The sequence below is a fragment of the Lissotriton vulgaris genome, chromosome 10 (assembly GCF_964263255.1).
Source record: "Lissotriton vulgaris chromosome 10, aLisVul1.2, whole genome shotgun sequence".
Classification (NCBI taxonomy): Eukaryota; Metazoa; Chordata; class Amphibia; order Caudata; family Salamandridae; genus Lissotriton; species Lissotriton vulgaris.
In genome coordinates, this window is record NC_141698.1 from 38943164 (window position 1) to 38965337 (window position 22174).

The following is a 22174-nucleotide window of genomic DNA, read 5'->3' on the forward strand; positions in this document are numbered from 1 at the left end:
ATTTATTAAAATGATAAATAAATTTGGAAATATGCAATTAAGATATTCATAGCATTATATATTAACCAATCAATCAGGGTTGGTAAAGTGCAACTACTTACCCGTGAGTGTCTCAAGGCGCTGGGTGGTTAGGGGGTTGGCTCCATTGAATGCTGGGGTCATCCGAAGAGCCATGTCTTGAGCTCCTTCCTGCACTGAGGCAATGTAACATAACGTGTATTTGTAAAGTGCACATTCACCCGGAGGTCTCTTGGCGCTGAATAACAGATGTTTATTGTTTCCCAACTCAATGGTACTTATTTTATCGACCTCAGTTGGATGAAAGGCTGGGTGGACCCTCTGCAATTTGATCCTGTAACCATGAGCTCAAACAGAGACCCCTGCAATGGACACATTAGTCCACTGAGCCACCAGACCCGGCTAATGTGGGAGCTTGCAGGTAGTGGAGTGAGAGTTTGTTCCAGGATTTTGGCTCCAAGGCAGGAGAAGGACTTTCCTGATGTTCATGTCTTGTAGGTACGTGGGACGGTGGCCAGAGAGAGATCGGCTGATCGGAGGTGTCTTTTTGGTGTGTGGCGGTAGAGGCAGTTGTTCAAGTGTGTGGGTCCAGTGTTGTGAAGGGCCTGGCATGTGAGGGTGAAGAGTTTGAAAGTTATTCTTCTTTTGGCTGGGAGCTAGTGGAGATCGCGAAGATGTTGGGTGATGTAGCTACAATGGGAATTTTGAGGGTCAGTGAGGCTGTGGCCTTCTGGACGGCTTGGAGTTTGAGAAGGAGTTTCTTGTTGATTCCGGCATAAAGAGCAGTGTGCTGCTGATGAGAGCATGCATTACAGTTTTTCTGGATTCGAATGGGCTCCATCTGAACGTCTTTCAAAGCTTGCAGAGGGTGTTGAAGAAGGTTGAGAATATGGTGTTGTTCTGGCGGTTCATTGTGAGCTATGAGTCTAGTATGATGCAAGGTTTTGTGTGTTGTCGGTCAGGGTGGGGGGATTTCCGAGGGCCACGCGGAGGGGCTGTAGGCAAGAATGAGGACTTCTGGTTTCTTGGAGTTGAGCTTTAGGCAGCTGTTCTTCATCCAGGTGGTGACGGCTTTCCTCCCTTCTTGGAAGTTGTGTTTGGTGATGTTGAGTTCATTGGTGAGGGAGAAGATAAGCTGGGTGTCATGGGTGTAGGAGACAATGTTGAGCCCATGGTTCCTGACGATGGTTGCGAGGGGGGCCATGAGGACGTTGAAGAGGGTGGGGCTGAGGGAGGATCCCTGGGGCACTCCACAGTTGGTCTCTGTCAGTTCCGGGAGGTAGGGAGGTAGTTTGAACTGTGTGGCTCTCCGAACGAATTGCTCATACACGACTTTTACCGTACGAATCGCGTACTCATTCCCCATCCAGATCATACTTGTTGGGTCGTACGCCATGTTTCCGATTCGTACAGTTCACTTTCAGGGTCCGTATCATACGGATTTTCCCTTGCTTTTCGTACAGTTTGCAACGATTCAGTCGTATTTTTTACTACGGATCGTACTACGCGATTCGGACGGATTTGGACGATTCGTACGGAGACGGCTACAAATTCGAATCGTCGTACGGATTTGTTTCCCGAAACGGAATCGACCCCGTGTGTTTTTTCATATGAATAAAGGGTGGGGAGGTAGTTAAATATTATTATTTGAGTAATCATTAATTATTATTAATATTTTATTAAATATTTAATTACATAATATGTGTAAATAGTATCATTCAAAAACTTAATTTCAGATATGTGTAGTGCACTTTGTAGAAATATAGGCCAGACAGTTAAGTAACAATACATTTAAAATTCTTCATTAATGATTTAGAATTATGTTATTTATACTGTAGGTTGATTGTATTGTATTTTATAAATGTAAATACCATTGTATTTATGGGTTAATAAATTTTAAAACTATAAGGCCCGATTATGATATCAGGTGTTTGGACCACCCAAAAAGTTTTTAATATATAATTTATTTTTAGTTAATTGTAATTGTTACTCATAGAAAACCAGAGAAATTCTGCGGTTTTAGTTTTCAGAATTAACTATAACTGTGATGTCACTGGCTATGTCATGATTGATGTAATATGTGAGGTCATAAGCAGTGCATTGTGGGGGCATGAGTTATAGTTAACTAAGGTAACTATAACGGCTGAATTTCTCTGGTTTTGTATTTGTAAAATCTGACCCTAACTATAACATCCCTGGAACCTTTGGGTTTTTTACTAAATTTCTAAGGTTTTTTAAATTCAATTTGCTAACTATAACATCCTTGTAACCTTTGTTTTTCAGTGAACTTCTAAGGTTTTTTAAATGCTAATTGTTAACTATAACGTCCCTGTAACCTTTGTTTTTTTAATCGAATTTCTAAGCTTTTTAAACTAGCAGTCACATTTTCAGAGTGGTGGAGAAAGTGGGCTGGGCCTCTAACCAGCTCCCAGGAATTCAACTGCGTAGGTCTTGTAGGAGGTACCAGAAGGGCTTATTGGCCCCAAGGACCATCTAGAGCCAAGGTGACTGTATCTTCTAACTAGTAGTGCGCCAAGAGGCATGTTTGCAGAGTGCTGGAGAAAGGGGGCATGGCCTCTGACAACTTTTTAGCAATTCTGCTGTATGGGACTTACTGGGGGTAATAGGAGGGATAGTTGGCCCACATGGACGTCATGAGGGACCAACTACCCCTCCTATTACCTCCAGTAAGTCCCATAGAACAGGATTGCTGAGATCTGATAGCAGGCCATGCCTCCTTTCTACTTTCTCTGCAAACGCACCTACTGGCGCTTTACTAGTAGGGGGATGAGGTTCCCATGGCTATTGAGGGTCCTTGGGGGCCAACTACACCTCCTATAACATCCAGAAAGTCCCAGTCACAGTGGGTTTGCTGAGAGGTTTTTATGGCCATGCCCACCTTCTCCTCCACTCTACAAATGCACCTCCTGGTGCATTGCTGCTTTGGGGATTTAGTCCACTTCAGTAATGAGGCCCTCAGGAGGCAAGGGGGCCTTATCCCCCCACCAGCAGTGTGCCGATGGGCATGTTTGCAGAGTGGTACAGGAAGGGGTGTGTTGTGGGACCACTTCTCAGCAATCCCACTGTGTGGGGCTAACTGGGAGGTAACAGGTGGGCTAGTTGGCCCCTAAGGACCCTCAGTAGTAAAGGGGACTTCATCCCCATCTAAGAGCGTTCCAGGAGGCACATTTGCAGAGTAGTGGAGAAAGCAAATTGGCGGCCTCCTTTTTTTTTATTTGAGGAAGGGGGCTGTGTGGCTCTCCTTCCCTCTACCCTGTTGGCCCCAGGGACCCATCACCCGGAGCCTGACCTATTGTTTAATTTTTTTAATTAATTGAAATGGGAGAGGGCCTGCATGGCACCCCATCCAGAGGCCAATTTTAGGCATGAGAACCCCATCCCCTGGGGCCAGGCCCTTTCTGTATTTTTGGCTGTTGGACTCTGTTGGACTCCGGGGACCCCATCCCCGGGACCTGATCCATTGTTCAATTTTTTTAATTAAATGAAACGGGAAAGGGGCAGTGTTTCCCCAGAGGCACAGCCATTTTTCTTGTTTTTATATTATTTAAACTGAGGGGGCTGTGCCCTCCCTTCCCGGGCCAATTTCGGCCTCAGGGACCTCATCCCCAGGTCCCAGCTATCCTTTTTTGAAAGAAAAAATGGGAGGAGGTCCACGCGATCCCCATCCCAGGCCTTTTTTGGTCCCAAGGACCTTGTTCAAACCAGAGCACACTTGTTTTCTATGGGATGGCGGGAGCAGTGCTCCCGCCATCTCATAGCAAACTGCAATGTCCCAGAGGTGGACATTGCTGGAGCCGACCCTGAGGGGTGGCAGTCCCCTGGGCCAATTACAGTTACAAGAGGGGGGCCCCTTCCATTTTTTAAAATAGCTCCAGGGAGGTGGTGGTCTCCAGAGCAGTGGGGGGTTGTGGCCCCGGGCATTTTACTAAACTAGCCCCAGGAAGGTGGCAGTCCCTTGGGCTGAATGGGGGGCCAGAGCCCTCCCATGTATCTTTCTTTATCGTCCCATTGAGATGGTGGCCCTGGGGTTGCATGGAGAAACCGCAGTTTTCACCAAAAACTAACATTTGCTAAAGTGCATGGGCCTCCTTGTAAATATTGTGATGTGCACATCAGCGATAATTTACAAGCAGTACTGCCCAGTGACACCCACTTTGCATCTCATTAGAGATGCAAAGCAAGGCGTCTGGAAAACGGGTGCTAACATGCGCTAATGCATGTTAGCATCCACTTGTAAGTAGGGCAATAGTTTTATCTCTGCTTTTTTGGCACTTAAGGCCAAAAAAGCAGAGATAAGGCCCTTGTTGATATGCCCCATCATTTTTATTGCTCTCTTTTGGTGGAGATTTCTATCCTTCACTGCAGCTAATGTGCTACCAACATATCTTAAGCTGCAAGGGGCACTCGGTAATGTACACTGAATAGCTTGTCTTACACCAATTGTATGATTTAATAGGTACCTTGTTTTTTTGAAATGGTAGGAAACTATGAAACAACGTGACCTCCAGAGAATAAGCTTGTCTGTTTCCTACAAGAGTTTTTGACTATATCATCAGTCATTAATATATCACAATGTTTCTGGAGGATTGCCTATAAATTTGCAGTATTAAAATTGTATTCCATAATAAGAAAGATTTTCTGTGATTCTTTACGCGGACCAACAAATCTCTTCTATGCAAATGATGTGCTCCACTTGCTGCTTGATGGAGAGTTACTTCTATATAGCCTCTCAGTTTTTTCAAGCCTGACTTCTATTTCACTTTCAAAATCATGAGCCAAACTTCAGTCCTCTTAAAACGAATATGTTTGCCATAGTGTAAATGCAGGATTTCAGTCACATTTAAAGCGTGTAAGATGTTGTTACCCTCCGAGGGTTTTTGTGAAGGCATGAGCAGAAGGTCTCAGAATTCACAAATATTCTAATGTCTAGGAATGTAACCTCCCTTTGACCTAAAACTGCTGTAAATATTAGGTTTAGGCCATTGATCTTAAATGTTTGCAAAATATTCATGGCATCAATTTTAGTGTCAGACATATAAAAAAATGGTCACCAATGAACCTTGGAGGAGTCAAAGGGCACAGGGTGCCCCAGCTCCTTGTCGACCATTAAGCAGGCCCGATTCTTGCTGTAGAAGTTGAACATGATGTGCGGGCTTGGGATCAACACATCCACATTGCTGTACATCCTCAAAGCCCCCGACAGGGACATTAATTTTAGAATTAAACCCCGGGGCCGTTGTGGTCACTGGGGCCTAAACTGCCCATGAGGAGGGAGGCCAAATGCGCCCCTTCCCTCTTTGTAATATTAAATTATGCCCCTAGCACCTGGCCCAGGGTTGAAAGAGAAGCAAGCTGGGTAGACTGTGTTTTACCCAGACTGTGCTAAAAACATTTAGCAGCGAATTTGTGGATCCTCATGATTTTGCGTCAAAAAATTTTTTTTGGCCTGGTGGGGTCTCTGGGGGACTCCCCCACCAGTCTTTGGGGTTCAGGGTATTCCTACCCTGCCTTTTCCTCTTTTTTTATGTTGTTGTTTGTGACTCCGCTGAGTCAGCGTCCCAATATGGCTATCAACACTTTCTAGTTGAAGTGTTGCCAGTCAATCAGATCTCTGCATGAGCTCGTAAGATTCTCAGAGGGTGCATGTCTCTAGATATAAAAATGTGGTTTACCTTTAATATCTCTAAAACTACTGAATGGATTTACATCTAATGATAAAAGGGCTTTTTCTGGACCAAGAGCTACCTTTCTGCCAAATTTGGTATAATTATGTTCAGCAATTTGAGACATTATAGTGTTCAAAATCCTATGGGAAATTGCATGGGGGAAAAGTGCTTTGGGTTCCCTCTTTTTTTCTCAGCTGCTGCTTGACAGCAAAGCATGAAATAGTGGTACTATGATGTATGATGAACTCTTGTCATGCCTCATCGGGCCTTCCTGAATTGCAAATATTTTGGGCAAATACTATGCAGCCATATTTCTCTCTTCCATGACGAGCTCTTCATGTAGGTCTTGAACTAGTTATATTCATTGAATATATTGCTTTGTGCCCCAATTTGTCAGAATTCATGGTGCTTTGATGATTGTATTTATTTATATATTATGGAATTGTATACGTACTTTTATAGCTTTCAATCAAACTGAATAAAGTTTTAGATTGGTAAGGGAGATAGATAATTTATTAACTAAACACATAATTAAAAACAATCTTTCTTACAGCTATATTACTGAAAAGGCTATTATTAAAAACATTCTTAAAGACGATGATCTACACCACAGTAAAGTACCACAGCGAGTAGGGGTTGTTGTTGGCATGGGAAGAGTAAGAAAATAAGAAAAGCAGATGATTCATTTGTTTTCCTGAAAGGAAATAGATGGAACTTGAGAATGTGGGTAAGAACATTTCTGAGATCTACAAGGCGCACCATCCCGAACTCCCCTAGTTGTCTAGTTTTCAGAAATATATGTGTTTGGTAGGTTTCCTTGGGTGGCCGCCAATGCCGTGGCTCAAAATCTGCAGCTACCCATAACCAGTTAATATTTTGGACAGGATATTTTAATGTCTCTTCACTGTGTTTTGGGCCATTTCCTGTTATGGGCACTCGGCCTACCCACACAAGCGAGGTATCAGTTAGAAAATGTGTAGTTCCCTCCAGATTCTAGAAGTATTCCTCACAGAATGTGTGTTTTCAACCAAAGTTTGAGGATTGTAAGGGCTGCTGGGTACAAAAGCATGAGGAGAACTATAACAGTCACTCCAGCCAGGACCCACTGGTGTCTAGTTTTTAAACATGTGCAGGTGTGCTAGGTTTCCCCAGGTGCCGGCTGAGTTAGGGCCCAAATTACACAGCTACCCACATGGCTAAACTGGTAATTTGTCGGTGTAAAAATGTCCATGTTAAACACCATTTTTATTGGGAAAATTGGGGACATGCTGGATGGTAGCAAATGTGTTACTCCGCTCAGATAGGAGTTTTTCTCTCACAAATGTGAGACAGATTACAGGAGAAGCGCATTTAAATACAGAAATCCCTTACCCTAGCCTTGCAATGATTAAGCATGAGCGGAAAATCCGTTCCGCTCGCGGATTTCGTGGATTCTCGGTAAATTCGCAATCCGCGAGATTCGCGAATTTCCCGCAAAATCCACGAACGAAAATCCACGAACGGAAGGGATTGGGTCAAAAGTTCAAGCTGACTTTTGTAACTCTCTTAGAAAGGCGCCGGCAAGCTGCCAGAGCCATTCTAAAATAGTTACAAAAGTCAGCTTCAACAGGAAGCTCTAATAGATAAAGTAAAGCAGGTGCTGCTCAAATTCAGTTACACAATCATTAATCACCCCAAACTTGGGGTGATTAATGATTGTGTAACTTAATTTGACCTTCAACTGGAGCACCTGCTTTACTTTCTCTATTAGTGCTTCCTGTTGAAGCTATTTCTAGCTATTTTAGAATGGCGCTGACAGCTTGCCGGCGCCATTCTAAGTGGGGCTGAGGGCAGAAGGGCACAAAAGTGGGACAGAGGGCAGAAGGGGACAAAAAATGAGTGGGGCAGAAGGGCACAGAACAAGTGGTACAGAGGGCAGATGGGCATAAAAAACGAGAGGGTGGCAGGGATTAAGCAGGCAAAAAAAAAACCTGCGAAATTGCAAAGCGCCTCGCGAACACCCGCGAACACGCAAAGCGCCTCGCGAACACCCGCGAACACGCAAAAATTAAAAAATCCGCAAATCTGCGCGAATTCGTGAATTTTGCGGATTGCCAATTTGCAAATCCGCAAATTCGCGAATTGCCAATTCGCAAAATTCGCCCATGCTTAGTAATGACCTTCCTGCAGGTTACTAGGAATCTACTTCTCGTACACATGCCGTTTCGCAACAATTGACCGGTGGTGCCTCCCCTTTTTAGTTTCACGTAAAAAATAACAAGCAGGGTAGATACAATATTCTACTGGCAGGCCGACTCTCCTAAATGCCTATGCACAAATGTATGACGTTACAACACATACATTTACAACGCATGCCTTTACAACGCAGTTTTTACATCGCAAAATCCTTTACAGCGCACTCCATTACATTGCATGACCCTACATTGCATTTTAGGAAATTACCTTTACCGCACATTCCATTAACTCGCATTATACCTTTACATTGCATACCATTACAACGCATACCATTACATTGCATTTAAGGTAAGTATTGGATAGTACAGGGGTAAAAATTACTATTCTAACTCTAGGGGGTAAAACAGTAGTGTAAGTGTTGGATAGTGTAGGGGTAAAAATTACTATTCTAACTCCAGGGGGTGCAACAGTAGGGTAAGTTTTGGATAGTGTAGGGGTACTATGCATTGTAATACTATGCGTTGTAATGGTATGCGTTGTAATGCCTGTGTTGTAGTTACATGCGATGTAGTGTCATGCGATGCAGTGTCATGTGTTGTAATGCCTGCATTGTAGTGACATGCGTTGTAAAGGATGTTTCGATGTAATGACTGCGTTGTAAGGGTAGTGCAATGTAATGGTTGCGTGGTAAAGCATGCTTCCCATTTGTGTGGGGTGAAGGCTTTAATTTGAATTTGAATTTAAAATATTTGTAAAGCGCTACGTTCACCCTGCGGTTTCTTGGCGCTATGGAGACAAGGTTTAGCAGAGCGAGGCCGTGAATAGCTGGCGCAGTGAGATAAATAGGACAACTTTACAAAGAGAAGGCCTGTTTAAACAAATAAGTTTTAAGGTCTTTGCGGAAGGAGGAGTAATGCGAGGCAGATCGTAAGTGGTCGGGAAGGGAATTCCAAAAAGTAGGAGCCAAAGTTGAAAAATTGGTCCCTCCCCACTTTTTACGTTTGTAACGTGGGATTTGCAGAAGAGATTTGGACGATGAGCGAAGCTCTCTAGCAGGGACATATTCACTGATCAGGGAAGAAATGAAAGCGGGGGCAGAACCCTGGCGGGCCTGAAAAACCATACAACCGGTTTTGAAAAGGGAACGTTCCCTAACAGGAAGCCAGTGGAGCTCCTTTAGGAGGGGTGTTGAATGATGAGAACGCGAGAGACCATACACCAATCGAGCCGCTTGGTTCTGAACCATCTGGAGCTTCCGCAGGCTGCACGCTGGGATGCCGTTGTACAGGGCATTGGCGTAATCCAGCCGGGAAATCACCAGAGTGGACATGATCAGTTTAAGTGCCAGGGGGGAAAAAAAACGGGAAACAGTGCGAATGGTACGAAGAGTGAGAAAACAGGAGGAAACAACAGAGCTGATTTGTGAATGTAAGGTGAGTTGGTTATTCATTTTGACGCCCAGGGTTTTAACTGTGGAGGAAGGAGTGGGGGGGGGCCAAAGGAAGAGGGCCAGAATAGAGAGTTCCAGGGACTGGAAGAACCACCTGTGACAACCAACTCGGTTTTGTCCGGGTTCAACTTCAGATGGTTGTGGTTCATCCAGTCCCTGATGAAAATCATAATAGACTGGAAATTAGAGACAGAGTGGGAAGAAGAAGAGAGACTGAAGATGAGCTGGAGGTCGTAACTTGGTACTTGAGAAACAAATGAACCGCTCACAGACGGAGATACACACTCATCATGTTGCAGCTTCAGCTCTCTCCATGACATGTTGTGGGCCAGACTAGACCAATGGATTGATACACAAGACATATGTTGCTGAACCAAGCAAATAACACAACACCTTCACACATATTCTGATCATTCACCATTAGAACGGACTATCGAAACCCAAGACCCCAAATACTGAGAGTTCACTTGGCATAACTCCCCTCAAGCACTTTTAGTTGAAGATTTTAATGAGGAATTCAAAGAGGAAATTCTGACTCTCTTCCAAATCAATAAAAAATGTATTCCTTCCCCATGTATAGACTGGGATGTGTTTGAAGTGAAGACACAAAGAATATGTAGAGCAAAACAACACACTGTGCCCTGGCTTTAAGAGACTAATTTAATCAACTGGAACAAGAACTTCATACACTAGAGCAAGGTATGAGGCAGACCTATTAGCTGACATTCTCACTGAAATTAGGTCAGAACTGGACCCTAGCCCTGTTGGCGTCCTTGCCCCGCTGGGCCGCCACTGTAACACATTTAGAAGAAGAGGGCACATAAAGTACATTAAAATTTGTTCAACACTACTCCAGAATATATAGAACCCACACATAGAAGAGGGCACATAAAGTACATTAAAATGTGTTCAACACTACTCCAGAATATATAAAACCCGCACATATAGGACACAAAAGTTCTAAGCGGCCTATATGAACTGCTTGGAACTAGCGTGGATTAATGGACACCGAAGACAGTTTTTGACAGAGCCCATCACTAAGGACAAGATTGTGGCTGCCCGTTTGGGGCCTCCCTACTTGTAAGACCCCAGGTCAAGATGGGTTTCCTGCAAAATTCTATAAAGCATACACCCTTATACTGCTCCCTCGCCGGCAGTTTTCAAAGAGGCAGGACAAAAGGGTTCTCTTCCACAATCCTCTAGAGAGGCCATCATCCTCACTCTATTCAAACCGGGTAAAGTGCACTCGCTCGCAGAGTTTACATACCACTATCGCACATCAATACTGACGAAAACATCTTGCATAAATTCTTTCTAATTGACTGCTATTACTCATACCTGACCTGATTGTCCCCTACCAGACAGGCCTAATACTGGAGAGATCTGTAAAACACAATTTAAGGACACTATTTGCACTGATCTACCAACTGGGACATGACCATGAAGCAGTTGCTTTATTTCCAAACACCACTAAAGAGTTTGATTCATTGGAATGGCAATACCTCTTTGCTATGTTACATTGAACTGAAATTCCTCACAACTTCATTCACCTAATAGTGTTGTTGTATAATGCCTCTTCTACTAGAGTGCAGCCTAATGGCCTACTTGTCACTCTACAAATGTGTCCGTTGTCCCCTATCTTGTACGCCTTGGCATCTGAGCCTTTGGCATGCGCCATCCGGCAACTGCATGGCCATTGAGGTCTCACCTTCTCTCCAGCAACATTGTTGTATCACTTTATGTGGATGATATCACATGTTACCTAAGCAACCTGTCAAACAAGTTAGGGCCAGTTATCCACAAATGTACACTGTTCACTGCCTTATATGGCATTTTGATACATTGGACAAGTCCATTGTATTTCCTGTAACCTCTGCAAAATGGGCCTGTAGGTTGGACTATTCTATCTCCTGGTGCGAGTAGTCTTTCCAATACCTGAGTATCTGGGTTAATCGTGATAATGCAGCTGTCATTACCCATGAGGAGCAGGGTCACGACTGATTTGCAAATAGCTGGGTCCAAACTTGGGTGGCATAGTGAGCAAAAGATCGATGGATTTAACCCAGATCTCTTGACTGGGGCTGAATGTTTGATTTACTCAGCATTTTTCCATAATTTTTTGCTGTAGCACACCTTTCTAAAAATTGCGTTTTAATTTACAATTCCTCAGACACAAAATATGACATTCCTACCTGCTCCCAATTAAAAGTTACAATGCATTAAATATGATACGGGAACTTTATGTCTTATGGCAGAGGTAGACCTTGAAATAGGGAAAAATGAATTTGAGAGTTTTTCACTTTAATACAATGAACCCTGCTTTATGGACTGTTTAGGGCCTACTCTAATGGGGTAACTTATATGTATTAAAAAGGAAGGCGTAGGCCGGGCAAAAGTTTTTTTTGCCAGGTTAAAATGGCAGTTTGAAACTGCACACACAGGCTGCAATGGCCGCACTATGACATGATTAAAAAGCTACTTCAGTAGCATTTAATTTACAGGCTCTTGGTACCTATAGTACCACTTTACTAGGGACTTACAAGTTAATTACATTTGCCAATTAGGTGTTAGCCAATTTCATCTTGTTTAAAGGAGAGGCCACAAGTGCTGTAGCACTGATTAGCAGTGGTAAAGTGTGCAGAGTCCTAAAAGTCAACAAAAACGGGTTCAGAAAACAGGAGGTTGAATGCAAATCGTTTGGGGGTTGATCTGGCAGAGAGGACCAAGTCCAACAATTTATACCTGTGGTCTGGTTGATTTGCTAAGAGACCAGCAGTTTTGGCAAGAAACCTGTTTTTGCACACATTAGTATCTATGTGCCGTAGATAAACTCCATCTCCATCACTTCATTTAACTCATTATCAGTAATGTTTTCTTTCCACTGCTGACCATGAGCCTGTGCCAAATTAACTTTCGGAATAGATTGAGTTTTTGAATCTCCAGAACTAAGTATATTCTGGGAGGCCTGTCTGCTGAATTGTTTTGTTCTGAAACAAAACATTACACATGCTCTAAATGAAGCCTCTGTACCCCAAATGCTTTTCTCATTAATATTTCCTTCTAATATTGATAACTTTGAGGAATATATAAATCTGGTAATCAGATTTTTCTCAAGTTTCTCTGGCTTCTTTGAAGAGTAGAAGGCAGAAGGCAGATGGGTCTAAATTGTCATCACTATTGATGATGGTAAATCATTTCTGAAAAACATTTTGGAGTATTTATGGATGAAACCCTGCAAAGCTCCCACTGTGTGTAATAGTATTTATCTCTGGATCTACTTTTTTGTGTAAGTAGTGACAACCATAATGACAGAAGCAAAACAACTCTTGGTTAGTTTCAGCATTTAGATATGGATCATCACTATCTAATGTAGTGTACAAAGACAAATCACATATCAATTTTTTAACAGTGTCTATGTCCCCTGAATTTGAAAAATGACCAGAAATTATGACATCACCTAAAGATATTTTCAAGACTAGGATATTTGGATGATTTCTGTTAGACCCATAACAAAGAAGAGAACATTTTCTGAAACCACAATGTCCAGCATAGGATATGCAGTGATTTTTACAGCATGATGATTCCTGCTCTGTGAGAAAAAGAATGCAGTTGCAATTCCTGAACAGCGGAAAATAGCACAGTTTTATCAGAAATATATATCAGATTTAACAAAACTAATATGGTAATCAGCATTATAATCACCAATAAAATGAAAAACATTCTAGTAAAATTCCAAAACTATGACCATGGTAATAAAAAGTATCTGTCACGAAGTCAACAGCAGGCAAGAAGTAATCTGTAACATTGCAAATTTGTGAGATGAGTTGTTCAGTCTCTTATTTCAAAATCTGCATCAGAATATTTCCCACAGAGTACAGCTTCTTGTAGTTGGCCCCATTTCAATCGATGTTGGCTCAGTTGGTGGTTCATAGTAAAAAACAGCAGAGCTTCAATTGTAGGGATTGTTGAAACTGCAGCATTACGATCCTCTTCGGAAGCATGTACTTGGTGTAAATCTGGAGATACAGCAGGATCCTCAAGCCCCAGAAAGGAGTTAGGACTTGTGCATATCTGCACTCTTCATGGGCTAGGGAAAGGATGTGCAGTTGTACTCAGAGACATCTTTCAGGGATCTTTTCTTTAACTAGCTCTTCCACTTGGGGAGCCACCCAGAAACCTTAGCAATCTTATCTTCTACAGTGACAGAGTCACTATTCTTCATATTGGATAATTTGGCTCTGACTTCTTGGACAATCTGCAAAACATTCAGATGCACTTCTGGGTCAGAAAATGTTTATTCTGGACCTTCCTATGGACATCAAGATCAGTCACATACATTGATACCACAAAGAGCATTGCATATGGAGTTTATATATTTAATAAATGCATAAGTCCAGATTTATTGTCCTTTGATGTGAGGCAATGCAGCATCTACGTTGATGCGCCATCTTGCATCAAGTGAGAGAGAATGAAATGCAGCCTATCTACTAAGATAGGGTGCATTTTTCTACCCCTGGCCCTGGCGCACTTACAGCAACACACACATGTGTGTGCCATTGTGCAGGGGAGTGTGAGGTCACAGATGCATAGGTTTTGTTCTAGAAGGAGCATCCTGAGTTACGTTGGATAGTAAATCCCACCTTAACACTTTGCATCAGCTTTGCATAATAAATGTTACGTAAACCTGGTGGAAATGGTTAGTAGATCTGGGCCATAATACATATATAGTGTACATTTGTGAGGGACAGGCATCACCCACAATAAAGTTTTACAAAGCATCTTACAAAAACAAGCACTTACAAACCTAAAATGCTGGCAGGCAATGCCATAACTAATGAGTTTGCCAGTGCTTGTTTTATTAGCACCACATATTGCACTGCGGCGAGGTGTAAGCATTGCAAGAAACAGGTGTTATTATTAGCATACATAATGTAATATGTTTTCCAGCTCATATGAAAAAAGAGACTGGACTTTCTGGTCCATGTCAGGAAAACATTATGACACACAGTCTGAAACATGTACTTTCACCACCAGCAGCAGCCTGTCAGTTAACTGCCCAGGTTTCTACTACAGCTTCACACAGTGTCCTAAAGAACCGCTAGAGCACTAACAAACTCTATGTATTACAAACGTGTGGGACTCCTGAAGCCATATTGATGGATTCAAAGTTGTAAAAGATAAAGTATTTCATTTAGAAATAAACATAATGAGCGTGTTTTTCAAAGATAGTATGATTTGTGCACTAGAAAGCTAAAATGAGGACCCATTGTATATGAGTTCCCAAATTCATGACAGCAAAAGATTCTGAAATGTGGAGAGAGACATCTACTTCCAACACCAACAGCACTTAATGATAACTCCCTGGCAATCAACTGCAGCTTCACCACAGAGTTCTAATGAGCAGTTAGAGCACTAACATTTTGTTTTCAGGACACTACTGAAAGAGATTTTCTACATGAATAGAAGCTGTTGATTACATAAATCATTTCGCGAAGAGCAGACTGAAGAAAACGAGATTTGAGATATTAATGGAGGTATAAAACCAGCAAATGGCAGCACGCAGCAGTGATTGGCTCTGAAAAAAAGGTTAAAGTGCTGTTATAGTTAGGAGCTGTTATAATATGTCACTACAGTTTTAAAAAAAAGAAATTAATCAATTATGTTGTTTGAAATGTCATTAGTGATATCATCAATGATGTCATTTAACTAGGAGTGAGTGGAACTTGGCGAGTTGCACTAAGCAGAATTCTGGGGAGTTACACAAAAACTCAGTGAGATTCTGCGAGTGGGTGGAATCGGCATGTTGCGCTATAGTTGCATCGGGAGCTTGTTCTGCGGTGCAAAATAAGCAAGAACAGAACCATTCAGCATGCCAGATGGTGCTACTTCTTTTCAGCTGCTCAAGTACATTTTCCACTCAAGCTGCAGCTTTCTCACCATGAATGAGCGCAACTGCCCGTGACCACCCGTGTTGGGAAAATCTCACCGGGTGCCAACCTAGCACCCGAAAAACTAGCAAGGGGTCTCGCCAAAATAACATTGGCGAGCTGCATACCAGAAAAAACTTTGCAATGCAGTGCATGGCGGAGTTTTGCAGGAGCTCCGAGTTACAATCATAAAGTGGATTTGGCAAAACTCTATGAACTCCGTCAGTGGAGGAGAATTTATTGCCCACCCCTACATTTACCATGTCATGAGTGATCAAATATGGAAGGTCATAAGCAGTGCATGGTGGGGTACAAAGTCAGCTCAAAAAAGTATAGCTGGTGAGTTTCACAGTTTCTTTTGTTTTTTTAAATGCTAGTTCTGATGTTATCACAACATCTAATTATATACCTCACTTTAAACTTTGTTTTTTTCCAATTAATTTCTATAGTTTTTAAAACATAATCTTAAATCGTATTACCTTAACTAACTATAAAAAAAGTCAGTGAGTTTTCAAGGTATTTTCTTCTTGAAGTAAAATCTTTTCACCATACCTTACTAGAACATCCCAATAAACTTTATTTTTTCAATGATGAATGACAAACATGCTTTCTTACTTTCTGCGAAATTAGGCGTTTTTCTGTCCAGCTGTTTTTTCTGTATTACTTGCCAAACTTTCTTATGGGAATTAAAATGGGTAAGCAATGTTTTGGGACCCCCATTTATATCAGCCCTCGCTTTTTGGATCACGCTGAAACTTCCCAGGAAGAAGCTGCTGTGTTGAAAGTTTGGGGTGATTCATCAAGCAGGGACTAGAAAAAAGGGGGTTCCCAATACACGTTTTCCCCATGTAATGTCTATGGGGATTTATCATTTTTAAACACGACTACAGCCCGAACCGTTTAACAGAATTCCACCAAATGTGGCAGAAAGCTAGATTTTGTTCCCGGAAGCTTGGTCTTTGGGATTTGGTCTAAATCCGTTCAGTAGGCTATTTTTCTTAAACCAAGCATATGCCACAAACAAAAATGAATGATGGCTGCCATATAATTACATTAAAAAATAACAAACTTCAGAACATCCACTGAGGCGGCCAGTTTACTAGTGATGTTTAAATAATAAAGCTTTTCACATGTACCATGCATTTGCTCATTATTATCAGTGAAGGAGACAAGAATAATATACTACCAAACCAAGACCACAAATTGCTATAATCTTACAGTGTGATTTAAACCCTTTATAACAGCAACTTTAGAAAGGAGATGGAGAATAATCAATCACCTACCTGGACACTCAAAATTCAGGCAAAATAAATAGCTGGGATTTACAGTTAATACAACCAAATAAATTCAATGAAACACACTTTGAGCAAGCTTTGTAATTAAAGAGAAAGGAACTATTTTTAATGCAAAAGATTTGTGCAGTCAATCAAAGTAAAAACTGCTAATGAGTACAGTGGGCTAACCCACTTCCCAAAGTAGTATTCTGTAAGTAGGTGGGTGTAAAAAGTGAATGACAATTCAACAGCCCAATGGATGAAGCCCACTGACCAAAATCTGCTCTCTCTCTGTACATTATGCATGCCATTTTTAGAAAAACAATTGTCTAGCAAGACAGCTAAGGGTGCCTCAAAGGCGATTCCTAAAATGAAGGGCAACCTCAAGACAAAAAAGAAACATGGCCTTCTGGTACAGCTGCACAGCTGTTCATAACTTTTGACTTTACAACATATACTCATTAAATGTTTCGGAATTTACTCAGTGCATGTGCAATACAGTTTCCCTAATACCTCAGTGTACCCATTCCTTGTAACTCTGTGGTGGTAACTGGAATGCTAAGAGTGAATGATGTAATAGAACGTCGGTTTGTGGAGTGGAAATGTGATATAGGAGACAGGTTGGCGAGATGATGGATCTATGAAAGGAACTATCTGCTGTTGCATTAACCTAAGGATCTATCCTTTGTTGAAGGAATCCAGTGGGTTCTGTGCCCTGGCTGACAAGGGCTGTACATCTGTAACTATGTGTCCTACATACATAAATGTTACATGCTATCATTGTGAGTCTGCAATCTTATTGTTTGGGCATCATGTCCGAGGAGGTTTCAAGGGTTGTGCATTTTGGGTCATTGTGCAATCCAGTCACAATCTAGTTGTTGTCTCTTTTATTTCTTTGAAATGATCTGTGACCCTTTGCTGAGTTTCTGTGTCTGTTGTCTGTTGTATTGGGTGTCTGAGTGGGTGTAGGAGAGTTTAAAAGGTTGTTGTTGGGTGAATATGTAAGTGAGACATGTTAGACATGAGTGATTGTGAGTGATTGTCCCTGTACTTTATATACAATAATACGTATTCTCAAAACAGATACCTCCGTGCTGGTTGTATTCGGATTGAGCAGATTCCTACTATCAGCCAATTTTATCAGATTAAAACGAGGTTTAAAATTCTAATAAGTGAGGGAATTTGCTAACATATGTTTCTAGGCCTTGCTCAGGAATTGCATTTTATCTATTGACTTTCGTATATCTTGGTAATTAATATTATATGTTCAAAAAGTTAACTTGCTATTATAATGAAATATTTTAGGCTTGATGTGTTTTGGGAACTATGGACCCTGTAGATGTTCTAATGCCTATATTTTATATTGATCATGAACAGTAATGTACTTAGGAACTGCGAATTTACAGTGCTGTCATTATTAGCTGATTGCAGGTCTTTATAAATATTTGTTATTTGCAGCTAAAATTAGAATCAACTAAAAATGCACTTTATGATGAGAATTTTAGGGAACTGCACTTTTTAAACCATTGAATATACTGTCAAAATTGCACTTTATATAGATTGTTCTTATTCTATATATGGACCCTGTAGATGTAACAATTTATTTTTAGAGTTTATAAATTCAGAAAAAAGTCACAACATTTACAACTTGCAGAAGAATTTACATTTACCCATCATTTTTTCAAAGCCTTTTTTTATCTGTTCATTTCTCAGGCTGTATATGAAAGGGTTCAGCATGGGAGTGACAATGGTGTACATCACAGTTACTGCCTTATCCCTCTCAAGTGTGTAGCTGGAGGTAGGCCGAAATTCGGTGGATATAATGGTCCCGTAGTACAAGCTGACAACAATGAGGTGTGAAGAGCAGGTGCTGAAGGCTTTTCTCCTCCCCTCGCTTGAGCGGATACTCAATACGGTGGAGATGATACGGATGTATGAGATCACTATAGGGACAATGGAAACCAGGGCTAAGAATGTACCCACAGTGAAAATTAGGATCTCATTGACAGTGATGTCTGAGCAGGAGAGCTTCAAAAGTGGCGGCACATCACAGAAGAAGCTCTGGATCACGTTGGATGCACAAAATGACAGTCTGACCACCATTGTACTGTATAGAAAAGAAACCAGTAGACCGCCTATCCAGGAACCAGCCAACAACAGGGTGCAAACCTTCTTGTCCATTACTGTAAAATAATGCAAGGGCCTACAGATGGCTACATATCGGTCATAGGCCATTGCCCCAAGTAGCAGACTGTCAGTGGTCTCCACACCAACAAAGACATACAACTGTGCAATGCAGCGTGAGTAGGATATTGCCTTCCTCTGTGAGATGGTGCTGACCAGAAGCTGGGGCACTATGGTTGTAAGTACACAGATGTCCACTAGTGACAGGCTCCAGATGAAGTAATACATGGGGCTATGAAGCTTTGAGTCAGTAGCAATGGCTGCCATGATGGCACTGTTGCTTACTATCCCAACAATGTAGATTGTAAGGAAGAGGACAAAGAGTGCAGTCTGATGCTTTGGATTGTCTGATAGGCCCTGGAGAATGAAGTACATCACAATGGTTTGGTTCACGATGTCCATTCCTTTATCTCCAAAGATCTGCTGGTGGAAACTGAAATTGAAATGAGTAAATAACATTCAACATTGACAAGCTGTAAATATATGAAATACTTGTTATGTTCATAAATAAAGATGTTTCCAATTGAATGTCTTGAAGATTTTATTCAAGTAAGCATGACACACTAACTGTCCTTCAAGACCCTGAACAACTCCCAACTGACTACTGTTCAGTTCAAACCTGCAGAACCTTCAACTCATGGAACCCCACATCATAGGATGCCACATATAACATTCCACTACTAGCAGCAAGTCATAACACATATTTCCCCATTAATATTTAAAATGAAAGAATCAGCAACAAAAAAAAGAAATCCATTCATAAGGTGACATGTATAACAATCCTCTCCTGGCTACAAGTCATAACAATACCTCATAACTACACAAAGTTCTAAAGTTTTTTCACACTCAAGTTCTAAAAGTTATTTTGAAGGGCCTAAAAATCGAAAAGATGCAGTATTATTAGGGGAAATGTACCTTACAAATGTAGTAAAGCAACAATATCTAGGGGCATATTAACAAGGAGTTAACAGAACCAGAATGTTCTGGTGGCATTAAGTCCTTTGCCTTATTTAGAAGGTGGAGTTATGCCACTTAATGTGGCTTAACGCTGCCTTGTAAATAATGGCCCTATTCAAGCTTCACTTAGCAAGAAAGGGGTGTGTAATGGGTGTTGCAGTGGGTGTTCCACCGCAACACCCACTGCTCCATTTTAACAAGGTGTGGGTCAGTGCTAAAAATATCACCAGGTAATACCTGGTCCTAAGCAGGTGATAGGAAGAGAAATATTTCATTTCTCCTTATATTTTTATCTTTCCATCTGCAGCACACATAGGAACAGCAAATCACCTGTATATATTGTTTATGTGCAGGAAGGTGTCCCTTTCTGCACATAAACAACCACTCCTGCAACACAGGCACCCTTGCAACATGGCACAACATGGCACAACGGGGCCTGCGCTTGTGCTAGGCAGCTTCTATAGTCCAGGCGCTAGGGGAAACTAACAGATGCGCCATATTTTTGTAAATACAGCATATCCCTGCGTTTTGAAACTGACAGAATGCTGCATTGCCAATTTTGCCATAACACCACACTCTGCCAGTTTCTAGTATATATGCCCCTTAGTCTACATATTTTTTTTAAGACATTGAAATGTACAACATATGTTTATTGAGGGGATACAGCAATAGACAGGAATAGCCCAGCTTCTTCCTTGGAACCAGATGTATATCTGCACTGCTACCAAACCAGAACATTCAAAGCTGTGACACTGTAGAATTATGCCACTGGTCCACTTCTAATTAAAGGGCTAGGTACATTACAACTTCCCCCTTTTTACATACTTACAGATACACTAAACAGAAATGGAGACATTGCATTACAAAGAAAGAAAGAAAACAAGACACATAGAGAGTGAGAAAGAAAGAAAAGAAAAAACCCCTAAAGAAACAGAACTGCAAAGAATCGCAATCCTATTAACGCAATCACATTTGTTCAATTTACCATTGTCACGTCCTAATAATCCTTGTGGATCAACGTAGAGTTTTCTCTATTTTCTTGATCAGGATTACTGATGAGTGCTTCTTCCCATTAATCATTGAAAATGAGACACATACTATTAGCAACCATGGACTGGAGATAAATCCACACAAAAACTAAAATTATGGTTTCAATTCCAACACGAAGACACACTACAGGATAAGTTTGAGTGGTAATGCACTTAAAATAGTTACAGACTTTATCTACTTGGGTATCAGGTTACAAACTGTAAAGTGCAAGCTCTTAATAAACCTTTGGGCTGTTGCAAAAATTAAGTTTTCTAGATTAGCTTGTACTTATACTGTGTCAATGGTTTTAGAGATTATAGAGCAGTGGCCCTCAGTGATACACTATGGGGGCGATTCCGATCTGGGTCGGAAAGTACTCCGTCCGATCCGGATCCGGAGTGATTCCAGACCGATCCCGACTCCCGTAGTCCCACCGAGCGAGTACAATGCGGCCGGATGCTGTCGGACTCGGTTCGGTCGGACTCCCATAGAAGTCAATGGGAGCCGGTCGTACAACGCGTACATGGGCTCCCATTGACTGAATGGGTACGTCGGGAACAATTGTGCCCCCTACAGTGGGTACATGTCAGTGCTATCCGCACCATACATGACTTTGTTGGGGAGACCCATGGGTCTCCCCCTGTGTCTGAGTCGTGAGGCTGCGGGTCGCAGGGGGTCCAAAGCGGACCCCCAAAGTCAGCTTCCGGGAGCTATTGCGAGCTGGACGCTCCATCTCGATCCGGCTGTCCGAATCGAGCATTGTACTGGCTCGGTCGGGATACGTCTCCGTTGCGCGCCACGATGTGCTTGTGACCGAGCCGGTTGAAGCGGCTCGAACCCGGTCGGACCCGAAGCCGATTCGGACGGAGAGCGTGCGCTTGTTCGCATCGTACTACAGCGTATGGACGCTTGTACAATTCGTTCGGAAATTCTGCCTCCGAATCGGATCCGCTGATTCCAAACCTGATTTGGTGCCCTACCGACCGAGATCGGAATCGGCCCCTATATGGTGCAGAACTGTGGGGCCATAGCAAGCCAGAAAACCTATGAGAGTTCAGAACAATTATATAACATCTTTGTTGAGTGTCCCACAGAGTACCCCGCTCCTGCCACTGCAACTAGATCTAGCCCAAAAAACAATAACTGTCATGCACATCCTATACTGGATAACACTTTGCACTTAAAGAATGGGACTATGCAATGTTATTGTTAGACCACAAATGACCGACATCTCTTTGCTAAACTATGTTACATTTTCTGTCGCTGATCTGGAGCTAGTGGATTATTGCTCAAACACAGCATCAACTCTATACAATGCTCATTGTATTGTGAAGAGGAGAATTGGGCACTTGGCCCCGGAACAACAAATTCATTTCCCTTCATTGGACCGTCTAACCAGCACTTTCTTAGATATGAAAATGATCAAAAATTTGAAGAATTTCTAGACTATGTTAATACCCCCTTTGTAGAAAA

The 22174-nt window shown here is 41.9% G+C and overlaps 1 protein-coding gene across 1 annotated transcript; it reads right to left on the minus strand.

The window, feature by feature from the left end:
* Positions 1-18172: 18172 nt before the first annotated feature.
* Positions 18173-19117, minus strand: LOC147684467 (olfactory receptor 5AR1-like). The gene has a single exon (XM_086939638.1). The coding sequence runs from the start codon at positions 19115-19117 to the stop codon at positions 18173-18175; it is 945 nt and encodes a 314-aa protein (XP_086795764.1).
* Between the last annotated feature and the right edge of the window lie 3057 nt (positions 19118-22174).

Bases quoted from the DNA above. Each gene is read 5' to 3' on its own strand.
- LOC147684467 (XM_086939638.1), bottom strand. From the start codon at position 19,117: ATGGACATCGTGAACCAAACCATTGTGATGTACTTCATTCTCCAGGGC.